Source organism: Carettochelys insculpta, chromosome 22 (assembly GCF_033958435.1).
Source record: "Carettochelys insculpta isolate YL-2023 chromosome 22, ASM3395843v1, whole genome shotgun sequence".
In the NCBI taxonomy this organism is placed as follows: Eukaryota; Metazoa; Chordata; order Testudines; family Carettochelyidae; genus Carettochelys; species Carettochelys insculpta.
The window spans coordinates 10,071,546-10,095,734 of NC_134158.1; the positions used below are offsets into that span (position 1 = coordinate 10,071,546).

The 24,189-nt window shown below is 58.7% G+C and overlaps 2 protein-coding genes across 3 annotated transcripts; both read right to left on the reverse strand.

Annotated features, from left to right (window-relative positions):
- Positions 1–10,377: 10,377 nt before the first annotated feature.
- Positions 10,378–14,705, reverse strand: LOC142024647 (uncharacterized). Of its 2 annotated transcripts, none has more exons than XM_075016797.1 (5): positions 13,666–14,705; positions 12,709–13,098; positions 11,921–11,980; positions 11,339–11,466; positions 10,378–10,657 (listed from the first exon to the last, which is right to left on the reverse strand). In XM_075016797.1, exons 1-5 carry the CDS (start codon positions 13,697–13,699, stop codon positions 10,532–10,534), a joined length of 738 nt encoding a protein of 245 aa, XP_074872898.1. In that variant the 5' UTR covers positions 13,700–14,705; the 3' UTR covers positions 10,378–10,531. The 2 variants fall into 2 exon arrangements, with proteins under 2 accessions (XP_074872898.1, XP_074872897.1); XM_075016796.1 differs by having other exon boundaries at positions 10,378–10,851; positions 13,666–14,696.
- A 1,213-nt stretch (positions 14,706–15,918) lies between these two features.
- Positions 15,919–18,724, reverse strand: LOC142024651 (protein S100-A16-like). Its single transcript, XM_075016804.1, has 3 exons — positions 18,625–18,724; positions 16,493–16,662; positions 15,919–16,335 (listed from the first exon to the last, which is right to left on the reverse strand). Exons 2-3 carry the CDS (start codon positions 16,640–16,642, stop codon positions 16,195–16,197), a joined length of 291 nt encoding a protein of 96 aa, XP_074872905.1. The 5' UTR covers positions 16,643–16,662; positions 18,625–18,724; the 3' UTR covers positions 15,919–16,194.
- Positions 18,725–24,189: the final 5,465 nt, after the last annotated feature.

Below are 24,189 nucleotides of genomic sequence, written 5' to 3' on the forward strand. Positions count from 1 at the left end.
GCCAGGAGAACGCCAAAGAGGAAGACCTCGGACAACGTGGAGATCTCCTGAGCCTGAAGGGCCACCACGGGGGTCCTCCTGGAGCCAGAGCGGGTGAAGCAGAGGAGCCTGGAAGATGCACGCAGAGAACAAGGGCGTAACTCCCATACATCATGGGACAGCGTTTTGTATGTTTCCACTACAATCCCACAACGTCACAGCAGGGCCGGGGGAGTCCGGGACTGCGAAATGGGGGAGACGGAGAGAGGGTTTTCTTGGGAGCTCCCGCCCCCAAGAGAGTCGCGTGATTGGGGATATTTCATGCCCTGGAAATCCAGGAGACCCCCCGCCGGTGGGTGGCTGCTCTGGGTGCGTGGGAGTTGCCAGGGGGTGACTCAATGGAGTTGTCAGCCTGCCCAGCTGGGAAAGGGGAACTTGGCATAGAAAACAAACCACCCGGCAGCACGTGAGGAGTTGCTCACTGGAGCGTAGAGGAAACGCCAGCTCCGTGTGCTCAGAGCCGGGGTGAGAGGCTGGGTCAGGGTGAGACAGAGAGCAAAGGGTGAATGTGAAGCTAAGCCCAGGGGCGTGCAGAGAAGGATCGAGCCATGAGCCGCCTCTGACCACAGCTGATTTGCGGTCCCTGTGAAACCTTGTGGCAGGGAGTTCCCCAGGTTGTGTTAGAAAAACATCCAGCCTTGAGTTAAAACTTGCCCGTGGTGGAGAATCACCACAGCTGGCAGCACCTGTTACTACAGGTGGTGCACAGACTAGGTGCTTCGGTGCACCGAATAAAATGCATTCCACACATGGAGGGAAAAAATTAGAGACGACATTGCCCTTGACCCTGGGTAAATTGTTCCAGGGGTTTAAAGACTCTCGCCTTTCAAAGTGGACACCTGATTTTCAGCCTGACCTTGTCTAGCTTCAAACCATAGTCCCTGGGTCATGCTAAACCTTTCTCTGCTACACTAAAGAGCCTGTTGTTAAATGGGCATGTACCCGTCACTTAAGTGGCCTGGGGAGAGTGTGGTATCTCCATCGCTGGAGGTATTTCAGAGCAGGTTAGAAAGACGTCTCTCAGGGATGGTCTAGACCATGTTTGGTCCTGCCATGAGGGCAGGGGGCTGTATTCAATGCCCTTAAAAACCCCAGATCAGGCGTTCTATGATCACTATTAACTAACTCTCATGCTTCAGGGCACAACTCAACCTCTCTACTACTGTGGTCAGGAAGGAATGTTCCCCGGGAAACAGGTTAGCCAATTGCAGAAGGATTCCTTGACCCATCCTCTGGTGCAGTTGTGACCTGCCAGAGGAGACCGGGTGACATGCCCCCCCGGTCTGCTTGGTGTGGTTGCGACTGTTCCTTCAGGGAGAGGCTGGGTTCAAACCTACATAGGCCACAAATGACAGGGAAATGCGGAGAACCTGCGGCCTCCCTGTGCTGCTGGTGCGTCTCCTTTTCATTATCAGTGTCCAATGTCCCGCCGTCCTCTCGGGCTCAGGGGAATCTTGTGGCAGAGAGTTCCCCAGGTTATCTGCCCACTGCGGGGGGTCGTTTGTTTCCTGGGATCCTGTTTCGTTGCCCCCTTTTCAACACTCTCGGCGGGTTTCGTACCACAGGCAAAGTAAAGCTCTGAACCGCAGCTACCTCCGACAAACCCACCCCCCGTCTGGGGACCCTCTGCCGGCAGAAATCCGACTGCGCTGCCCTTTCGCCAGCCTGTGGGTGAGCTAAGCAAACGGGGCGCTGGGGGGCTGCTCCCCCAGATCTCCAGCCCTGTTAGCCGGTGGCCAGGTAATGCGCGGTGAGGTACTCCCCTGGGTCCTAAACAACCCAGTTTTTTACTGTTAGAGCAGGCAGCTCCTAGCACACTCACCCACGGCCAGGCTGTAGTAACCAAACGGTTAAAGTTCTTTTGTTGTGCCGGCTGTGTTGCAGTGACAAAAGGGTTAACAAAATAGTTAGGCTTGGATCTTAACTAGTTACAAGTTTATTAAGCTACAGTTATAAGCGTGCGGTTACAAAAGGCTATTGTTTACTTCTTATATGCTAGCAAAGTACAGGTGTTAACAAGTTACGTTACAATCCAATACAAAGATATCTGTTACCATCTAACACAATGATATCTTGGCACAATGACACCTAGTTACAGAGCTCTAATTCTTTAGCTGTGCACAAAAAAAAGTCAGAGACCTAGCATGGGTGTATCTTACCCTCTCTGCGTCTCTCGATACCAGCGTAGCCAAGCTGGATCGGTCACTCAATTCCGCGGAAAGACGAATACGAGGTTGGGCGTCCCCAGTTGTGGACCTCGGGAGGCAATCACCTGACCCGACCAGCAGGAAGTTGGTCGAATGCACTCAAAGTTAGAGTTCTGCTGGACCCATCTTTTATACCCCTTCTGGGTTACGTATTCTCTTTCTTATCTATGGTGCCAGATCATACTGGTCTGTCTTTGTGATGCCAGTTTGTTACAAGGGCATTTCTACTTAGTTTGCACTTGTAAGACAAGAGATAAGCAATTTGAGAGTACAGGACATTCTTTTGTGCGGGCGGGGCACGTCCCCTTCTGGGTGATTGTGTGTGTGCATCATATTGATCAATGCCAGCTGGGGTGATTTCTGAGGGTCCCCCCCCGCCCTCATGTTGACAGTCTGGCCTGTTAGCCTTCTAGCTGTACTTTCTGCTTCTCAGGGTCACGATAAGCCAGCATATCTGGGCCTCAATGGGGGCATCAAAGACTGTGCCGTCAGCAGCCATTTCCGTGCCCTGTGTGCTCCTCAGTGGGGGGGGGCAACGAGCAAGCTGGCTTGTAAGGGGGAGACTCTGTCTGGCTACAAGCCCCCTGTGCGTCTCTTTTTTCCAAGGACACTGCCCGAGAGGTGGAGGCTAGAGACAGCCTCCAGGAAGGAGACCCCCCCCCACCCCACCCGAGCAGGGTTCCCCGGCTGGTTATCAGAACGCCTGCAGCCAGCAGCCTGCGTTTCTTGCTTTCCCTGGGGCCAATCTGTCCATCAGATGCTTAAGCTGTCTCCTCCCCGCCCTGCCGCCCACAGGCTGACAGCCGTCGACTCTATGGGTGGTGCACTTCTGCTCAGGCCTCAGTGCGTGGAACAAAATTTATTCCACCCAGGGGGAAAAAAATTAATGGGAACCCTGCCCGCTAGACACTGAAGCTCGGGGCACACACCCTGTTAACTCCAGCCAACTCTTTTTCCCCTGTACATATGCCGACCTGCTAGAAGCGACCAGTAATTGCCGGGTGGGCCTTCACCAAGGCCCCCTCCGAACCCTCTATTTCCGTCCACCTCCCCAGGACAGGCTTGTCCGAAGGGAAGTTCCAGGGTTCCTCGTGTGCCAGATGGAGGGAGGCTTTCGCTCTCAGGAAGACAAGCCAGGGAGCTCTGGAGGGAGACAAGCACCCGACCGGAGTTTAGCACACGGAAAAGAAGAGTTTTAAGGGCGGGAAGGGACAGAACCAAACGCTGGGATTATACTGAGTCACCGTGGAGCTGGAACCTCCTGGCCCCACTGCACTATACCGGATCCAGAACTCGCCTGGGGACGCTGGGGAATCTCCATCACCGGAGGTATTTCGGAGCAGGTAAGACAGTCATCTACCAGGGAGGGTCTAGATGGTGCTCGGTCCTGCCATGAGGGCAGGGGACTGGACTCGATGACCTCCCGAGGGCCCTTCCAGAACTGGTGTTCTATGAGTCTCAGGGTGATGCGCGTCTGTGTGTGTGTCAGTGCGTGGGATAAAATTTATTCCACTCATGGGAAAAGTAAAGGGACCCCTGCCCGCTATGCACCAGCTCTCAGGGTGCTCACCCTGTTAACCCTGCCACTAGGGAGAGGGATTCTTGCGGACAGCAACCAGTGACGAGCTCTCTGACCCATCAGCCTCTCCTCTGGGCTAGGCCAGGCCTAGCTCTGGCTTGCAGGTTACCAAGCCCTTTGCAGTGACAGGCTCCAGCCCTGAGACAAGCTATTGCCAGAGCCTGGCCCCCCCAGCCTCTGCCCGCGACAAAGCAGCGGGGGCTCCCTCTGAGTCAGGTTCCCACCCGGCCGTTCCAGGAAGGACAAAGGTGCCACGAGCGCGTGATGGAGACATGTGGATAATCTCTGTGTGCTGCTGTGGTTTCTCAGCTCTCTAAGCTCCTTCCTCCCCAGCCCTGCAGCGCGCGGTGGTTTGGCAGGGCCAGCAGCTACTCTGCGGTTTGCAAACAGAGCGTCACAGTGACACGGGGGAAATGCCACTTCGGGGAGGGTAAATAGCACCGCTCCGGCCTCAGGGTCCAGACCCAGAATCCTTCCGGCTGGCCACGGGCTGGGATCCAGGCGCCGTCTGCAGCAGAGCGGAGAGGCCGGAGCCCTCAGCCGGTGAGGAGAGATGCTGGGGGAAGAGGGCGTCTTTGGCGGTTTTGCTCGGTCCTGCTTGGAGCACCTCCTACCAAATCCCAGGGCTGGAAGGGAGCTTGGGAGGGCATTGAGTCCAGCCCCTGCCCAAAGCGGGACTGGGACCAACCCCAACTAAAGCGTCCCAGCCAGGGCTTGGGCAAGCCAGGGTGGAGAGCCCACCACCTCTCTAGGTGACACCCAGCTGGCAGCGTGTCTATTGGTGGTCACGTCAAAGGAGCCAGGGCCAGATTCTGACCTCCGGAACCCGGGTGTAAATCTAAAGCTACCCCCCACTGATATCAATGGAGTCAGGGCCAGATCCCGTCCTCCAGAACCCAGGTGTAAATCTAGAGCGATCCCCCACTGATATCAATGGAGCCAGGGCCAGATTCTGACCTCTGGAACCCGGGTGTAAATGTAGAGGAAGCCCCACTGATATCAATGGAGCCAGGGCCAGATTCTGACCTCCGGAACCCGGGTGTAAATCTAGCATGACCCCCCCCCCCCACTGATATCAATGGCGCCAGGTTCAGATTCTGACCTTCGTAACCTCAGCGTAAATCTAGAGCGACCCCCAGCGGAGGCAGGGCTCTATTTGGATGGAGGGTCGATGTGGACTGACGCTATCTGCCCACGAGGTGGCCGTCCCACTGGAGGTTTCCTGTCCATCACGTGTCTCTCCCCCTCTCCCAGGATGGGTCCCTCTCTGGTCCCCCAACCTCCTCCTCCCACGCTCTCCCCTTCGCTCCATCAGCCGCCCGCCCCTCGCTCTCCAGCCCTCTCACCGGCTTCCCTCTCCCAGGCTTGGCCTCCGTCCACGCACCGACCCCACGCCATGGGTCCCAGGCTCGCGGGGCACCGCCGGAGGACAGTGGCACACAGAGGTCTTCTCCTGCTGATCGTCAGGGCTGTCTTCGCCGCCCCCTGCCAACGTGAATCAGGTAACGGGGAGGCCGGCTGCTCGGCTGAACCTCTGAACCTTCGGCCGGCAAATTCCCTATCGATGTCACGACCCCCCGCCCCCACCAGCAGCTTCACACCTAAAGCCCCCGACCGCTTGAACTCCAAGGGTTGCTCCATTTGCCAGCAGCAGCAGTGGGTTGTTATCCTCAGTGTGGGACAGGCCCCTCCCTAACCCCGTGCGCCTCTCTGGTTCCCTCCAGTGACCGAACGACGCAGCGGTTGGTAAATCAGATCCTGGTTCTGGCGGCTCTTTGGGGGTGGGTACTGCAGGGGTGTGCCCTGCACCCAGCTGGGGAGAGAAGCCAGGAGTCCTGGCTCCCAGACCCCTGCCCCAACCAGCAGCCCCCACTGCCCTCCCAGAGCCAGGGCGAGAAGCCAGGAGTCCTGGCTCCCAGCCCCCACCCTCACCACCAGCCCCTCACTGCTCTCCCAGGGCTGCGCGAGAACCCAGGAGTCCTGGCTCCCAGCCCCCACCCCGACCACCAGCCCCTCACTGCTCTCACAGGGCTGCGCGAGAACCCAGGAGTCCTGGCTCCCAGCTGCCCCCTGTACTAACCACTAGCCCCCACTGCTCTCCCTGATATGGGGACAGAACCTGGGAGTCCTGGCTCCCAGCTGGCCCTGCTCTGACCACCAGCCCCCACTGTCCTTCCCAAGCTGGGGAGACAATCCAGGAGGTCTGACTCCCAGCCACCCTCCTGCTCTAACCACTAGACCCCACTGCCCATCCAGAGCTGGAGGGAGAACCCAGGTGTCCTGGCTCCCAGCCCCCCCCCGCTCTAACCACTAGACCCCGCTCCCTGCCCAGCCCTGGGGATTGGAAGCCGGCTAGGCCGCACCCTCCCTCCATCACGTTCCCACGCGGCGTCAGTTTCTCCTCCCTCTCACGCCGCTCCCTCTCCTAGGTGGTGGCGCCTGCCCCTCCGCCCACTGCTCTGTGCCCGATGGGAGCTCCTTGGCCCTCCCCATCCTGCCTCCCCTGCCCGCCACGGTGGACCTTTACAAGTGGCACAACGCCACGCGGAGCTGGGACCACGGCTACAGCTTCGTCAACGGGACCTCCCACCCGCTGCGGCACTTCTTCCAGAGCTGGGCCTCCCTGGCCGAGGGTGACTTCAGGGTGCACAGCCTGAGCCGGCGGGACGGCGGCCTCTACCGGTTCCAGGATCTGGATGGGACTTGCCTGGCCCTGCTCCAGCTGACCGTGCTGGGTAAATCCCCCCCTGGGGCAACTCGGGTTTCTTTCTTGGGGAGCGGGGTGGACTTTCCATCTCAGTCCTGGGGCTCAGCAATTCAGTGCCCACCCCCTCCCAGAGGGAACCACAGAGCCATTTATTCCACCCCGGCTGTTAAAAGTTCCAGGGAACGCCAGCTGGGAGGGCCAGCCCCGGCCCTGCCCTGTCGCACGAAGCAAGACACGCGAAGTCATTCGTCCGCTCTACTCTGTGCAGATCAGGGCTCAGCTGGTGCCCCGTTCTGGGCGTCACGTTTCAGGAAAGGTGTGGGGACGTGGGAGAAGGTCCAGAGGAGAGCAACAGGAAGGACGGAAGGTCTAGAGAACACGAGCGATGAGGGGGCGACTGAAAGAACTGGGCTTGTTTAGTTTGGAAACGAGAAGAGGTGACAGCGGTTTTCAAGCATCTCAAAGAGGGTTTCAAGGAGGAGGTCGAAAAATGGTTCTCCTGGTCCTCTGAGGACAGGACAAGGAGCAATGGGCTTAAGCTGGAGCAAGGGAGGTGGAGGTTGGACAGCAGGAAAAACTTCCTAACTGTCCAGGTGGTTAAACACTGGAATAAATTGCCCGGGGGAGGTTGTGGCTTCTCCATCCCTGGAGCTATTTCAGAGCAGGTTAGACAGACACCTGACAGGGGTGGTCTCAATGGTGTTTGGTCCTACTGTGAGGGGAGCGGCCTGCACTTGATGGCCTCCCAAGGTCCCTTCCAGGTCTAGGGTTCTTTAGTTTTGTCCGGAAGTCCGGTTTCAAGGCCGTGTTCAATAAGCCGATGCCCTTTTCTTTCTGCGAGAAAGCCAAAGCTTCCCGTGGAACCGGGTCACAAGGAACTTTGTTTTTTTTTTTCATATCCGTCCACACTTTCCCACACAAGAAGCAGGTCTTTGCTGAGGCTCCGACATATCGGTTAGTCTCCAAGGTGCCACGAGACTCCTTGTTGTTCTCGAAGCTACAGACTAACAGGGCCACACAAACACCGCCCCCCCCCCAGCCCCCTCTCCTCCCTCCTGCTCTTGCAACCAGTCTTAGGACAAATTCCACCCCCCTCTTCTCTTGGCTTGCAGAGGCCGAGAACTGGAAATGGTACCTGCTCCTTGTCCCAGCTGTGCTGGTGGGAGCCGCCGGCCTGGGCTGGATGCTGAAGGGCCGGTGTCGGCGCGGGTAGCCGCGGGCGCCCGAGAAGGTGGAGACAGAAGGTTATGGAAATGCCCAGGGAGCACCAGCAATCAGCCAGCTGCTGTTGGTGTGGGTGCGTGTGTGTGTTTGCACCTGGATAACGCACTGGTGAAGCTACGGCCGTGCATAGGACCACGTTCCAGTAGCGCTAAAGTCAGCTGCCCTCCACCTATCCCAGAATTCACCGGGCACGCCTCGCACTTCCAAACCGACCTCTGAACAAGGACGTCTCGCAGGCGGCGTGACCTGGTGCTAGTGGAGAGGAGCACCTGCGATGTGGTGGTGAGCTCCGGAGCTGCACAAAGCCAAGCCACCACGCTGGGGCGACGTTCACTCTGGACCCTAATGATGGCACTTGACTCAGCCAACCTTTCTAAGGGGCTGGCGGCCCTCCTTCGCGAGGGACTCCTGCGGTTACAAGCCTGTGGGCTGGCCCCAGCTTTGCTGCCGACTCCCCTTGTAACCACGGAGAGTCACAGCCTCGCACCGTGCCTCAGTTTCCCCACCCAGAAAATAAGGCTAATAAGCCTTTCCTGTCGTTAATGAGAAGCCTTACAGGGTAGTGATGTCTGTGAGCTTATGCAGCCGCTGGGGACAATGGCTGGCGTGACTTAATATAAAATACTAAGGAAGCGAGAAGGTCACTGCGGGAAACAAAGCAAACTGCCCCGAATGGGGTGTGCCTGCCAGACTGCCCTGCTCACGCCAGCCTGGGGCCCCAAGTGCTTTAACGCGTGTAGCAGCAAGAGGTCCCTATTCTGCCATGAGAGAGACAGAAAAGGGTGTCCTAAAGTCCTTACCACGCTCAGAATCCATTGCACGAACACCCACACGCAGCCTGACTCGCTGGTCTACTGAGAACAAAGGGTCAGCCTGGTGGACTTTGGGTGTGTAAATGTCGCGTGTAAATGCTGATGAGAGGTGTGGCCACACGCGTGATGGGTGTGTGCACCTGTGCTGGGGAGGTTCCCTAGGAACTATGAAGTTTTGGGGCCAAAAAGAAAAGCAGAAACCACTATTTTTCCATTTGGAAATGTCACCCCAGTGCCACAGGGGGGTTGTAGTTCTGGGCCTACTATGGCTCATTCATAGCTCTAGGCCAGATGCCTGGATTGGACTACAATTCCCATCATGCACTGTGGTCTTCTGGCAATGCATCATGGGAGATGAAGTCCACCCAGCCAGCCCCACCCACAGAACTGAATAGCAGTATGATGCTCCAGAACTACAGCTCCCATGAGGCAGCTGCATTCCAGACTGAAAATCGTTCGTTTACGGGCTTCTTGGGTTTTTCAAGGGAAATCGAAGTTTTCGGCTGGCAGCAGAGCCAGCTTGCGAAAATGCTCATGGCGTTGGGAGCCTGAGCTCAGTCCTGAATACATCATCTGCGGAAAATTTCCACCCCCTCCCCCCCCGTTAGTATGTGAACACTTAAGGGCTCATGCCCTCAGCACTAATTACCGCCGTAACAGGCTGAAAACTCTCTCGGCAGAAACCAAAGCTTTCCAGAATAATTTTGCTTCGAACCTCAACCAAATAACAGTTCAAAGACTGGTCAAAAGTTTCATGGACAAATTAGACAAATACAGCTTGAAGCTCTCCAATCCGGCACCCCCACGACCTGACGCGTGTAGGGTGAAAAAATTTGCCAGCTCCCCAGAGGTCGACATTGTTCAGCACATTATCAACACTTCCACGGCTCACTGGGCTTTTAGCAGACATTGAGGGTAGACGACAGCTAAAGACCAGCCCAGAACACGGAGCCAGGAGTTGGGACTGCAGGAAAGTTGGCCACACCCGTGACAAGAGGTCGCCCGGCTAATTCAAATCATGCCGGATTACGGAGGCTGCCGGCCGAGAGAATGCCGGACTAGAGGGGCTTAACCTGGCCTGTTTTCTGCAATTAAAAACTGTTGCTTTCTTTGAAAAACCAAACAGCAAACCCTGCTTGTCATTCAAAAACTCCCCGGCTCTAAGCATCCCTGTGTAACTAGGCCAAGGTGCAGTTTTTCCTCATTCAGCGGTTGTGCGGCTGTGAGCGGGGTAGGACCCTGTGTGTAACACATCCTGGAGAGCTTCCGTGAGCATCTCCCACGTTTTTAGCTCCTCCAGATCCACTCCAGCCCCGCAGGAAGTTTTTCCCCCACTTTTCAGGGCAACGAAAAAGTTGCAAAAGTTCCCTTTCAAAGGCAGGTCTCTTCCAATATTTCCCCCTCCGTTGCTTCCCTCCCTGGCCACCTGAAAACACCCTTGTGTGCCCTGCTCAGAAGGCAATCCCAACACCCGCCGGAGGGGAGACGCCTCACTTTGAAGGCCAGAAGAGCCATTTAAAGCACTTTTTCTAACCCAGGCCAGAGCTCACCACTCTGTGATTATCAGAGGGACATTTCTGGCTCGGTCCCTGGGTCCAGATCGCAGCGGTGACGTACGCAGGGTGTGTGGGGTCACGAGGAGCTCACAGCTAAAGCTTGGGTGACTTTGGTCGGCCGTGGAAAACACGAAGGGGGGGGAATAAAAAAGAGGAAGAAGGGATTGGCTAATAGATCACGTTCTTCCCCGCTGTGAGAGAGAAGGTAGATCTGCTGGACTAAAACAGCTGTGACGTGACACCGAGCCGGCAGTCAGGTTCATTGCTCCCTAAGGGTGCGATATTTATTCCCACGTGGGGGGGCGCACGGCCGAGGCACACCAGCTTGAACTCCACCAAAAAGGGCCCCGGGCTTTCCCACCGGCTGGGGAATTAGCCTGGGAACCTGCCCTCCGGCCCGCCTCATCTCAGCCGCTGCTTCCCGTCGGAAATGAAGCTGCATTCAGGCCGCGAGCCTGGCGGGGGCCCAGGTTAGGCACAGCCCGGCGGCGATCGGTGGAACTCCCCGCCGCAGGACGGGCTGTGGACCGGCACTGCAGTGGGCACGGGGGAGAAAAGCCGGCGGGCGGGTGTAGGGTCAGTGGAGGAGGGAATAGAACTCCTCGGAGGCGGCTGGCTTGGGCAGCTCTCGGAGGACGTAGATGGTGGGTGGCGCAGGGCTGGGGCCGGCAGGCGCTGGGTACGGCTCTGGCTCCGCGGCGGCTGGGGGGCTCGGGGACAGAATGTGCTGGGGAAGGAAATCGCAGATTGGACTGGGGCCCACAGCGAGGAGAGGCGGTGGGGCGGTGGCGGGGGGGGCGGGCAGGCCGGGGTGAGCGGCCTGCGGCCACAGCCGGGGGAGGCCAGCACCAGGCATGAGAGCAAAGTGAGTGTGGGGTGGGCCTGCCAGCGGGGTGTGTGTGTGTGTGTGTGTGTGTGTGCGCGTGCGTGCATACACACACACACACACACACACACACAGAGTGTATGGATCAGACTCCCTCCAGCAGGGGGCAGCATTTACACACACACACACGCACACACACACACACACACACACACACACACACACACACACGGTTTATGGCTCAGAGTCCCTCCAGCATGGGGCAGCATTCACACACACACACACACAGCGTGTATGTATCAGACGCCCTCCAGCAGGGGGCAGCATTTACACACACACACACACACACACACACACACACACACACGTGGGGGGGGGACCAGCTCACCTTGCCCACGATCACCGCCAGCAGGCACAGAACCAGCCCCGCCAGGCCCAGCCGGACAGCATTGGACCCCACGGCTTTCCCACCCTCCAGCCTGGCCTGTGCTGGCGCCAGGGGCGGCTCCAGGTTGTCTGCGGAGAGGAAAGGGGATGGAGAGCCCAGCTCAGCTGCCTGGACCCGGCCAACGCTCCCTCATTTCTTTACCCATGCCCAGAATAAATTTTGTTCTTGCACCGAGGATGTGAACCACCTGCTTACAGGGAACACCGGCCCCAGCGTGCGGCCCGTCCCGCTGGGATCCGGGGCCAAGCCCCGGCCGTTTGCAGGGCGGACACGGCACAGACAGCGTGTGCAGGGCGGTGCGGCCAGGGAAACCCCCGCCCGGTCATGACAAGGATGGGCTGACCAGGCAAGGCCTCCCCCCACCCCCCGGTCCGGGGTGTGCAAAGCCGTGGGGAGGTACCTCAGAGGGGCTGGGGCGAGCCAGGCCACAGGGCTCCAGGGGGACGAAGGAGAAACCGGAGGCCCCAGGGTCCCAGCCCAGTGCGGGAATCCCCTCCCCCCGCCCTCGGTGCCCTCTCTCACCCTGCGGTTCAACGGCGTCGGGGGGCGCCGGCGTGATGGGCGGCAGGACGGTGGCTGGATCTGGAGGGAGACGAGCCAGAGCCGGGGGTGAGGGCCGGGCCACGGGCCGGGGGTAGGATCCATAGGAGGCAGCTGTGATGTCGGATCCCTGGGAGAAGGAGCCCTGTGGGGGGGGGGGGCCGTGGGAGCCTGTGGGGGGAGGGGCTGGGATGTGGTATCCTGCTGGGGGTTGGGGAGGGGAGGAGGGGGGGGCAGGGGTGGGATGTGGGGGAGGGGATCCTGTGGGGGGGGGGAGACAGAGATGGGGAGCGGGATGGGAAGTGGGAGAGGGGACCCCCCCCCAGGGGCTGGAGGGGGCGGGGGGTCAGTGGCCAGGCTGAGGTTGAGCTGGGCGGCGGCGGCGCAGGGGGAGGGGGAGGCGTGACAGCCCGGCCGGGTACCTGTGGCGGGGTCGGTGGCCAGGCTGAGGTTGAGCTGGGCGGCGGCGGCACAGGGGGAGGGGAAGGCGCGACGGCCCGGCCGGGTACCTGTGGCGGGGTCGGTGGCCAGGCTGAGGTTGAGCTGGGCAGTGGCGGCGCAGGGGGAGGGGGAGGCGCGACGGCCCGGCCGGGTACCTGTGGCGGGGTCGGTGGCCAGGCTGCGGTTGAGCTGGGCGGCGGCGGCGCAGGGGGAGGGGGAGGCGCGACGGCCCAGCCGGGTACCTGTGGCGGGGTCGGTGGCCAGGCTGCGGTTGAGCTGGGCGGCGGCGGCGCAGGGGGAGGGGGAGGCGCGACGGCCCAGCCGGGTACCTGTGGCGGGGTCGGTGGCCAGGCTGAGGTTGAGCTCGGCGGCGGCGTGCAGCTCCAGGCCCAGCAGGCTGACACGGTAGGGGCCGGCGTCCTCGGGGCAGGCGCCACGCAGCTCCAGAGAGGCGTCGCGGGGCCCCAGCCCGGCTCGGCCCTCGTAGCCCCGGCCCGGCTCCAGGCCCAGGCGGCAGGAGAGGCGCCAGGGGGCCGGGCCACAGCCCTGGGCCACCACCAGCAGCACCAGCCGGCCCGTGGGTAGGAAGCGCCAGCGCAGCTGGAAGGAGGCGGGCGGCGGGGCCGGCAGGTGCAGGGTGGCTGGGAGCAGGGTTGTGTCCCCCGGCCTCACCGCCACGCCGGCTCCCGGCACCTCCAGCCGCTGCGCCCAGCAGCTGCCTGCGGGAGACGGGGGGGCCGTGGGGCTGGGGTCATCCCATTGGCCCCCCGCACCTCCATACTTGGCCTGCCACACACACACACCCCCATTGCCCTCCATCCTTACCTGGACACCCCCAATCCCCCCCCCGACTCTCACACTGTGCCCCCCTCCCAGCGTCCCACCTCCACTCACACAAGGTGCCTCCCACTTCCCCCACACCCAACCGCCCCCATCCCTAACACTGGGCCCTATATCCCCACCCAGCCCCCCCCCCCCCCCCCGGAGCCTCCTACCCAGCCCTCCATGACCCCACTCATACCTCCATGCACCCCACACCCAGACCCCCTCCCACTGCCAGGACCCCCACACATGCCGTCCCGCCAGGCCCACACACCATGCGCCCCATCACCCTCCCCAATACAAGCACCAGTTCACTAGCCCTGTGTCCCCGCCCAACACCCTGTCTTTCTTAGAGGAACCAAAATACTTGCTCGCTCATGCGCCTCCCACCTTATCTCCCCTCTCCCCCGGTCTCTCGTGCCCTCCCCAGAGAATTCAGACCCCCTCAAGCTCCTCTTGCTCACCTACAAAGCCCCAAATCAGGAGAATCCTGCTCATCCTGCCAGAGCCCAGCTCCCTGCACTGCCCCGACTCTCCACCCCCCGTGAGCTCCTCCGTCTCCTCATGAGGCCACCAAACCCGCCTCCACTCTCACATCCTCCCCGGTGGGAGCAGACGCCTGGAGCCAGAGCAGGATGGATGGAGCCAGGGCTTTCTCTGGGCGTCTCGGCTCCTCCCCACCGTCGCCCTTCTTCGGTGCTGTTCAAACGTGGAAGCAAATTATTCCCCTCCTGCCAGCCCCAGGCTCTGGGGGAAGCTCATGGGTTCAACAGGCAACAGTGACCTGAAAACACAAGGTCGTTCCACCAGCCAGGCGGCTTGTAGGCTGAGTGGGCCACTGTTGGTGTGAGCGGTGGGATCTCTACTTGAGCTGACTTTGGCTGCACTAGGGGGCAGCAAGCTAGCCCTGAGGGCGGGGGTGTGTGTGTGTGTGTGTGTGTGTGTGTGTGTGTGTGTGTGTGTGTGTGAACATTCCATCCAGCAGCAAGTGTGAAACTGCCAACCAGTGGCAAAACCCTGCACCCCGCTAGCGGCGCCCCCAGATTGGAGCTGGCACCCCCTGGAGGGGGGGGAAATGAGCTATTCCCCAGCCATTGCTGGCTAGTCCCTGGCAGGGTCCCCCAGAGCAGCAGCTCATGCACTGGCCGCTGGCGGGGGTGGGAGCCAGGGGTTGGAACCCACAGCTGCGTAGGGACCTACTGCCCCCTGGTGGCTGCAGTGCTGCAAGGGCACAAGCCCCCTTCCGAGGGCCTTGCCATGAGCACCAGGACAGGCAGGCAGCCTGCGTCCTCCTCCAGCCGCCTGCCGCCACATCGCTGTGTCACCCGGCGCTCAACAGCCATAGCCCCGCTGCGGCCGCCCCAGGAGCCCAGCCGGGGCAGGGACTGTCTCTCGCTGTGTGTCTGTGCAGCGCCCGGCCCGACGGGGCCCTGATCTCAGCCGGGGCAGGGACTGTCTCTCGCTGTGTGTCTGTGCAGCACCCGGCGCGACGGGGCCCTGATCTCAGCCGGGGCAGGGACTGTCTCTCGCTGTGTGTCTGTGCAGCACCCGGCCCGATGGGGCCCTGATCTCAGCCGGGGCAGGGACTGTCTCTCGCTGTGTGTCTGTGCAGCGCCCGGCCCGACGGGGCCCTGATCTCAGCCGGGGCAGGGACTGTCTCTCGCTGTGTGTCTGTGCAGCGCCCGGCGCGACGGGGCCCTGATCTCAGCCGGGGCAGGGACTGTCTCTCGCTGTGTGTCTGTGCAGCGCCCAGCCCGACGGGGCCCTGATCTCAGCCGGGGCAGGGACTGTCTCTCGCTGTGTGTCTGTGCAGCGCCCGGCCCAACGGGGTCCTGATCTCAGCCGGGGCAGGGACTGTCTCTCGCTGTGTGTCTGTGCGGCACACACACACACACACACAGACACACACACACGGGTGTGTCTGTTGCACCCACTGTCTCCTGCTGTCTTGGGATATGCAAGTTACTGGAGGGCTGGGAAGACCACACCATAGTGGCGGGGAGGGGGGGTTGGAAAGGCCGTACCATAGTGGAGGGGGTCTGGGAAGGCCGTACTATAGCAGCGGGGGCGGGGGGGGCTGGGAAGGCCGTACGATACTGGAGGAGGTCTGGGAAGGCCGTACTATAGTGGCGGAGGGGCTAGGAAGGCCGTACCATAGTGTGTGTGGGAGGGGGCGCTGGCTAGAACAGGCCCTGCCCCGATGATCTAGAGCCACATTTTTCCTCCTTGCTGGAGGCCCGAGATGCCGGAGGAGCGAGAGCGGCCCCAGACCCTCACTCGGTGGCTGCATCCGAAGCAAAGAGTCAGGCGTCGTGTTTCCCGTGGAGTTCTCCCGGGCGCTGTACGGCCACGTTCCGGGTCCCGCCCTCAGTCCCCTGTTCCCGGCCCACTGGGGCAGGGTGTAGCAAGGAGCTGATTTCACTGAGCCCCGCTGAACGGGATGGGTGGGGAAATATCCACCCCCTCTCGCCGGGTGCAACCCCTTGCGCGGGCCTGACCGTCCCGCCAGCGGGTGTGGCGGAAGTGGGGCCGGGGTGTGAATTTACACCCGCAGCGGCTAAGTCCTCAGAGCTGGCGCTGTGCCAGCGCCCACTGGGGAGGGGGCGTCGGGGTCCGGGACGGAACAGGACTCGGGGAGAAAGCGTCCCATTGACGCCGACCTCTCCGGAGTCCCTGTTCCCCTTCGCGGACACGGGGCCTTTCCCGGCTGCATGAAAGAGATTCATCGGGCTCTTTATTCGAGCGACGGTGCCGGCTACAGCGGTGGACAAAGCTGGGGGGGTCGGGAGCACAGACCGGGGGCAGGGGGGGGCGGATCCTGGCACGGGGAGAGGTTGGGGGTGGGGAACGCAGCCAGATCGCAGTCGCCGAGCGCACCGGTGAGTTTCAGGGCGCCTGGGTTGAACAGCTGCAGGCGGGCGAGAGGGAGCTGAAGGTGTCGGAGGTTTGGCCCCCGCGGGGAGCCTGCCTCGGTTTCCCCCGGCCGCCAGTCGCTACTGGCTGTAGCGGTAACGCTGGATGGTTTGGCAGAGGAAGGCGATCAGCTCCCAGTACTCGTCAAAGGAGATGAGCTGGTTGTGGTCCTTATCCAACTTCTGCAGCAGGTTCTTCACCGCCTCGGCGCTCTGCACCTCCTGAAACACACGACGGCCATGGCAGTTCCTCGGCGGGGACTGCAGGGCCCCAGCAGGGCTGGGGGTCAGGAGTGAGGGGCACCAGCAGAGCCCCATTTGCCATCAGTAGGCAGCTGGGATCTCCTGCTGCCTGGGGGGGACCGTAGCCGGCTCTCACCGTGAGCTGATGGCTCAGTTCATTTTTGAGGAACTGCTTGAACCCTGCCTGGTCCAGCCCCTGCTTGCCGGGGGGGCCCTTGGCGTAGCGGTAGAAGCTGTCCACGATGGCGTGGAGGCCTTTCTCCAGCTCCGAGTCCTTCCCAGCCATCCCAGCCGGCTTCTCCGTCCCTGCAACGCAAAGGACACACGCCACCCTGATGTCCTGGCCTCGCCGGGCAACTGCAGCTTGGGCAACAGGACCGGCCACTGGAGAGAACCGGACTTGCGTGGGCGGGAGGCTGGATAGATAGATATTTCTTTCTGATTTGTCTCCCTTGATTACTATTTTTGGTTCTCTGTGCCTTAAATATGGAGTCTGGTCTGGTCTGGCTGTGGGCTGAAGCAGCGGGTCTGTCCCACGAAAGCTCATCACCTAATAAATTATTTTCACAGAATCATAGAACACGAGGACTGGAAGGGACCTCGAGAGGCCATCGAGTCCAGCCCCCTGCCCCAATGGCAGGACCAAGTACTGTCTAAACCATCCCTGACAGACATCTGTCTAACCTGGTCTTAAATATCTCCAGCGATGGAGATTCCACAACCTCCCCAGGCAATTTATTCCACTGTTTGACCACCCTGACAGTTAGGAACCTTTTCCTAATGTCCAACCTGAACCTCCCTTGCTGCAGTTTAAGCCCATTGCCTCTTGTTCCATCCTCAGAGGCCAAGAAGAACAAGTTTTCTCCCTCCTCCTTATGACACCCTTTTAAATACCTGAAAACTGCTATCACGTCCCCCCTCAATCTTCTCTGTTCCAAACTAAACAAGCCCAATTCTTTCAGCCTTTCCTCATAGGTCACATTCTCTAGACCTTTAATCATTCTTGTCGCTCTTTTCTGGACCCTCTCCAATTTCTCCACCTCTTTTTTGAACTGCGGTGCCCAGAACTGGACACAATACTCCAGCTGAGGCCTAACCAGCGCAGAGCAGAGCGGCAGAATGACTTCTCGTGTCTTGTTCACGACACACCTGTTAATGCATCCTAGAATCACGTTTGCTTTTTTTGCAACAGCATCACACTGCTGACTCATATTTAGCTTGTGGTCCACTGTAACCCCCAGATCCCTTTCTGCTGTGCTCATTCCTAGGCAGTCCTTTCCCATTCCGTATGTGTGACACTGATTGTTCCCTCCTAAGTGGAGCACTTTGCATTTGTCCTTATTAAACTTCATCCTGTTTACCTCAAACCATTTCTCCAGTTTATCCAGAAAAAGTTCCTGGCTGTCCGGGTGATTAAACACCGGAATAAACTGCCCGGGGAGGTTGTGGAATCTCTTTCCCGGGAGATATTCCAGAGCAGGGCAGAGACACCGATGGGGGTCACACGTGGGCCTGGCTAGACCCCCTTCCTCATCCGGCACATCGGAGGCTCTGGGGCCACCTACATTCAGCACTGCACACAGGACGGGAGGCGCTCGGACGGCCGCAGATCCACCGGCCTTTCCCGAGAGTTCCCTCTGCCCTGCCGAAATTCTCCCACCGCTTTAAGAACACGGATTAAATGAGCCTCAAATGGGGCAGGCGGGGGCAGCGCTAGGGTTAGAATCCAGCTCTTTAACCTCCCACAAGTCCTGGTTTTCACAGCCAGGACCCTCACCAGTCCCTAGCCCCATGGCTTCAACCCTCAAGAGCCCACTGCTGTCCCAGAGCTGGGGATAGAACCCAGGAGTCCTGGCTCCCAGCCCCCAACACCCACACACACTCTAACCACTGGCCCCTGCTGCCCTCCCACAGCCGGCAGAGAACCCAGGTGTCCTAGCACTGCCCCACCAACCATAACCGCCCCCCCACCACAGCCACACAGAACCCAGGAGACTTAGCACCCCCCCCACTCTAACCACTAGCCCCCGCTTCCCTCCCACAGCCGGCAGAGAACCCAGGTGTCCTGCCTCCCAGCTCCCTCCTACTCTAATTCCGTGACTCCCTTCCCAGAGCTGGCAGAGAGAACCCAGGAGTCCTGGCTCCCAGGCCCTGCCACCCCCACCGCTCCCCCCCCCGCCGCCCCGAGCGGTGAACACAGGAGTCCTGCCTTCCAGTGACCCCCTCCCTTTCAGCCCCCTGCAAACTGAGGCCACGTGGGACACCTACCGCCCCAGGACAACAGTCGGCCTTCTCGGTCCCGTCTCCTTCTGGCCGGCCCTGTGCAGGGCAGCCGGTTAATGTAGCCTCGTGTCTGGCAAGTAGTCAAGTCCAGCCCCTCGTTAGGCAACCGGTCCCACTTCTGTGGAACCCCCCTCCCCGCCCCGCCCCACCCACCCCATGCCCTAGCCCAGCCCAGGCCAAGAGCTGGCCTCCTTCCCAGCCGGCAAGAGCACCTGAGCTGGCTCAGAGCCCACACCCGGACTTCGCCCTCTGCTTATCCTAGCACCAGACTCTGCTCTTCGCTCCAGCTGCAGACCGGGCCAGGGAACCTTTCTGGGGGTGGGGCACCACAGAGCCCTGGAAAACATTCGTCCGGGGCCCCCCACACAAGAGAGAAGCAACAGCCCCCAGCCCCAGAAAAACGCAGCTAAAACCCTCACTGACTTGGCTCTCAAATGCGGGGGGTAAACCGAGCCACGGGCCTCACTCAGTTCAGGGTGCCTGGAGAGCTGCAAACACCAGCCCCAGGGGCACAGCGGGACCTGAGTGAGTGAGTGAGTGAGTGAGTGTGTGTGTGTGTGTGTGTGTGTGTGCGCACGCGCCAAGGCTTGGAGACTTTGCTTTGGAGACGTTCTCCCCCCCATGGCGGAAAGCCCCACACCTTTCTGTGGCCTGGGTCCATGTCGGCGGAGGGCCAGCTCTCACCAGCTCCAGGTTCCTCACCCCGGCTCTACAAGTCCTCCCGTAACTTTCTCTTGGGCGCACCAAACAGACGGCGCCCCCCGGCTCCTGCCAGACCGCGACCCACTCTTGGGGCGGTCGCGGCCGTGTGGGGTGGGGAGGGCGCCTGAGAAGTCACCCGTTGACCTGTCCTCCTAAGCCGGGTTTTTTAACGCTGGGGTCATTTGTGTTTCTCCTCGGTGCCCACGGCTCTCCTCAAGGTCTTGGGGGGGCCAGGTTCCCTGGGCTTCTCGTACCGGTTCACGTTCCCCATTGTTCAGCTTCCAGCCCCTTAGCATTTAGTACATTTCACGCTGGTTTTCAGATAGGTGTATTTCACATTTAATGCTTTTTTCTAACTCATAGAGCTGGAAGGTGTGGGGGGGGGGTTCAGGGGTCCCCCAGGCTCGGCACCCCATCCGCAGGCGGGAGTGACTCTCACTCAGCAGGGGAACAGCGGGTTTATTAGCCGATGGGACGCAGCCTCGTACAGAGGAGCCAGTGCAGCCGGCAGAGACAGCCAGTCCCATCCATGTCGGGGAGAGGAGGCCCTGAGGGGCCCCCTCCTTTGTCTCTCTCTCTCCCAGCCCAGACACACAGGTATCCCCCACTCCATCCCATCTCTCCCCCCTTCCAGACCGAACTGAGCGGGGCCACTCAGCCGGCGACCTGGGGAAGTTCAGGGCCCTTCCCTCGTGATTGGGCATCGGCTGTACCCTCAGTGCTCCCCTTGGCGTGCACCACCTCCACGTCGTAATCCTGCCGGGGGAGGCTCCAAGTCAAGAGCTTGGCATTGGCCCCTTTCATGTGATGCAGCCGGGCAAGTCCCTTTAGCTCCCTCGGGTTGGTTGGTCTCCCTGCTTCGGCCTCCGGTCCATCAGCCACGTTCTCAAGTCAGGCAGGCAGAGTCCATCCAGCCACTGCAGCAAATGTCTGGAATTCAGTTACAGTCCAGTAAAGGAAGGTACAAATGCTTCCACCCTCGGCATTCAGCCAGACCACCACAAAGGCTGTGTGCCTCGGTTTCCCCTTCCATGCCACACAATAGGTTTGGAATGGTCCTCCTCATGTGAGCTAGTTACAGAAACAACGGTGACATTTCAGAACTACATACTCCCTTGGCCTACAATTATACATCAATGTCATCATGTTACATGGCTCTTTCCAAACATTCAGTACGTGGTACAATTCTACAGCTTTTGATAGCGGCGCCCATTGGCTACAGCAGTCAGCGTGAGTAACAAGAACAAACCCATTGCAATTACACATTTACATTCCGCTTTGGTCGAGCACAACCTTTGTGTAACCTCCTTGAGAATCTGGCATTTTGGGGGCTAAAGGGCTGAGGCCTTTCCTTTGCAAAACCAAGTTCTAATCTTCCCCTCGTCCCGAGGGGTGGAAATCTGACCTCTCTGGGTGTGCCCTCCCTTTTAACAAAAGCTGGGCCAGGGAGACGGCCCCCACCCAGCCAGCCTGGAAATTTCCAGTCTGGAAATTTGCAAACCCAACTGCTTTCTGAAAAAACAAAAAAGCCGTCCAGTAGCACTTTAAAGACTAACAAAATAATTTATGAGGTGGTTGTAGCCAGACAAAATCTCCCCACTACAGACCAGCTTTTGCCTCCCCTGTAAGGTGCCTCAGAGCACACAGGGCACTGAACAGCAGTTAAACAGCACAGTCTTTGATGCCTTCCTAAAGGGGCCCAGATGTGCTGGCTCATTGTGACCCTGAGAAACAGAAAACACAGAGAGAGGGCTAACAGGCTAACCGTTAACGAAGGGCCTCAGAGAACTGCCCTTGGCTGCCATTAATGGAGTGATGTGCCCACACAGCCATCCCAGAAGAGAAATCTCTGCCCTTGCAAAAGAATGTCCCGTACTCCCAAATGCTTTATCTCCTGTCTTCCAAGTGCAAATTAAGTATGAATTGCCCTTGTAAAAACTGGCATCACAAAAGACAGACCAGTACGATCTGGCACCATAGATAAGAAAGAGGATACGTGACCCAGGGGGTATAAAGATGGGCCCAGCAGCACTCTGACTCTGAGTGCATCTTCTTCACCAACTACCTGCTGGTCGAGTCAGGTGATTGCCTCCCGAGGTCCGCAACTGGGGACGCCCAACCTCGTATTCGTCTTTCCGCGGAATTGAGTGACCGATCCTGGCTTGGCTACGCTGGTATCGAGAGAAGGAAGGAGGGTAAGATGTACCCACATTAAGGTCTCCTTTTTGGTGTACACAGTTAAAGAATTAGAGCTCTATAGATTGATGTCGTTGTATTAAGATGTCGTTGTATTGGATTGTAACGTAACCTGTTAACACCTGCACTCTGCTAGCATATAAGAAGTAGACAATAGCCTTTTGTAACCGCACCCTTATAACTGTAGCTTAATAAACTCGTAACGAGTTAAGATCTAAGCCTCACTGCTGTTGCTCTTTGTCACTGCAACACAGCCGGCACAATCAAAAGGACTTTAACAGTTTGAATAGTAACAGAGAGGAAGCCGGGCTAGTCTATACACTAGCAAAACAAAAAGCCGTCAAGTAGCACTTTAACGACTAGCAAAATAGTTTATTAGGTGATGAGCTTTCGTGGGACAGACCCACTTCTTCAGACCAGAGCCAGACCAGAACAGACTCAATATTTAAGTATTTAAATATTAAAATATTAAATATTTAATTTAATTTAATTTAAATATTAATAGTTACTATTTAAATAGAGTCTGTTCTGGTCTGAAGAAGCAGGTCTGTCCCACGAAAGCTCATCACCTAATAAACTATTTTGCTGGTCTTTAAAGTGCTACTTGACTGCTTTTTGTTTTAACCGTTTGGTTACCACAGCCTGGCCATAGGTGAGAGTGCTAAGAGCCCAGGGTAGAGTCGTGCCGCCTCCACGGGGCAGACTCCTGGGGCGCCCGTCAGCCAATCCTGGCTGCCCGCTGCGGAGGGACAGTGCGTCCTAGCAGTTAAAGTCTCGGGTGTGGAAAGGCTCTTAGTGCTACCACTGGGGCACCCGTCAGCCAATCCTGGCTGCCTGCTGTGAAGGAGCTCACTGCTCTAGCACTAAAAGACTCGGGTGTTTAGGACCCTGGGGCATCCGTCAGCCTTGCCCAGGCTGCCCGCTGCGAAGGAGTCCAGCGCTCTAGCGGTTAAAGACTCAGATGGTAATAAGGGCAGAGTTGGTAGCTCACCGCACGTTACCCGGCCACCGGCTAACAGTGGCGAGATATCGTGGGATGGACCCACTTCTTCAGATCACAGCAGAACAGACTCCATGTTTAAGGCCCAGAGAACCACAAATAGTGATCAAGGTGGACAAATCAGAAAAAAAACGATCAGGGTGAGCAAAGCAGAGAGCAGAGGGGCAGAAGGGGGTGGGGTCAAGAATTAGGTCAAGCCAAGTATGCAAACGGACCCCCATAATGACCCAGAAAATTCCCATCCCGGTTCAAACCACCGGTTAATGTGTCAAATTTGAATATAAGAGAGAGTTCAGCAGCTTCTCCTTCCAAAGTGGTGTGAAAATTCCTCTTCAGTAAGGTGCAAACTCTTAAGTCATTAACAGAATGGCCCCCTCCATTAAAATGTCGGCTGACCGGTTTGTGGATCAAAACACACCCAAGACGACACCTTGGTTGTCACAACAGCACTAACCCCAGCGTAACTCAGCAGTTTGCTACCCAAGACGAGCTGGCAAAATCACATGGGTGTTTTCTTAGCTCTACTCCTGAAGGGTGTGGAGAAAGTGAATACAGAAAAGTTATTGACTTGTTCCCATAATATAAGAACTAGAGGACACCAAATGAAATTAATGGGTAGCAGGTTCAAAACTAATAAAAGAAAGTTTTTCTTCACACAGCACACAGACAACCTGCGGAACTCCTCGCCAGAGGACGCTGTGAAGGCCAGGACTCAAACAGAGTTTAAAAAAGAGCTCGATAAATGTTTGGAGGTTAGGTCCATAGATGGCTATTAGCAAGGGATAAGGGATGGTGCCTTTTGTCGAAGGCGGGAGATGGATGGCAGGAGACAAATCGCTTGATCATTGCCTTTGGTTCACCTCCTCTGGGGCACCTGGGATTGGCTATTGTCGGCAGACGGGATACTGGGCGAGATGGACCTTTGGTCTGACCCGTTCTTATGTACTTACCGAGGCAGGGAGCTCATTCAAAGCCACAATCCCGCCTTTGCCTGGCAGAACCTGTTTCCCAGCAAATCAGGCAGACGGGCCACTCCTCGCCTGGGTCGCTTTGTTCTTAGGAAAAACCTGGCACTGTTGCAACCCAAGCAAACAGGACGCTGGGCTGCAGGACCGGGAGCATTTGAGCAAGACCCGAGAGGTCATTTTCCCACTCCGCTCTGCACTGGGTAGGCCCCAAGAGGCGCGATGGGTAGGACGGGCGTGCGGGCTCTGGGAGGGGGTTTGGCGGCAGGAGAGGGCGAGGGGCTCAGGCTCTGGTGTGATGCTTAGAAGAGGCACAAAGGATCTTTTTCAGGGGAAAAGGCAACGCCACGTTTATTGAGAATACGGTAGGAAAGCAGGTGGCAGCCGCTCTCACACACACACACGCACTGTCCAGCCCGTTGATGTGACCGTCGCCAGTTGGTCGCTCGCTTTCAATTCGTCAGCCAAGCTAGTGAACCCGAGGCTGGATTGGGACCAGGCTCCTTTCAGCCCGGGCTGAGATCCCAGTGGAAGCGGCCGACAGACTCGACGTCGGTGGCAGAGCAGCTCCGTCCCGAGAGCCATTTTCAGTGGGTTTTGCGTCTGTTTGAGAGTCAGCACCGTCCATCCTGGGGAGACGGAAAGGAGCCCAGAGCCAGGGCCAGGGCCTTCTCCTGCTTCCCCAGC

Coding starts and splice junctions, on each gene's coding strand:
- LOC142024651 (XM_075016804.1), bottom strand. CDS start 16,642: ATGGCTGGGAAGGACTCGGAGCTGGAGAAAGGCCTCCACGCCATCGTG. Junction 16,336..16,492: donor AACTGAGCCATCAGCTCACG/GTGAGAGCCGGC, acceptor CGTGTGTTTCAG/GAGGTGCAGAGCGCCGAGGC.
- LOC142024647 (XM_075016796.1), bottom strand. CDS start 13,699: ATGAGCAGGATTCTCCTGATTTGGGGCTTTGTAG. Junction 13,099..13,665: donor CCTGATTTGGGGCTTTGTAG/GTGAGCAAGAGG, acceptor CGTCTCCCGCAG/GCAGCTGCTGGGCGCAGCGG. Junction 11,467..11,920: donor CGACGCCGTTGAACCGCAGG/GTGAGAGAGGGC, acceptor TCCTCTCCGCAG/ACAACCTGGAGCCGCCCCTG.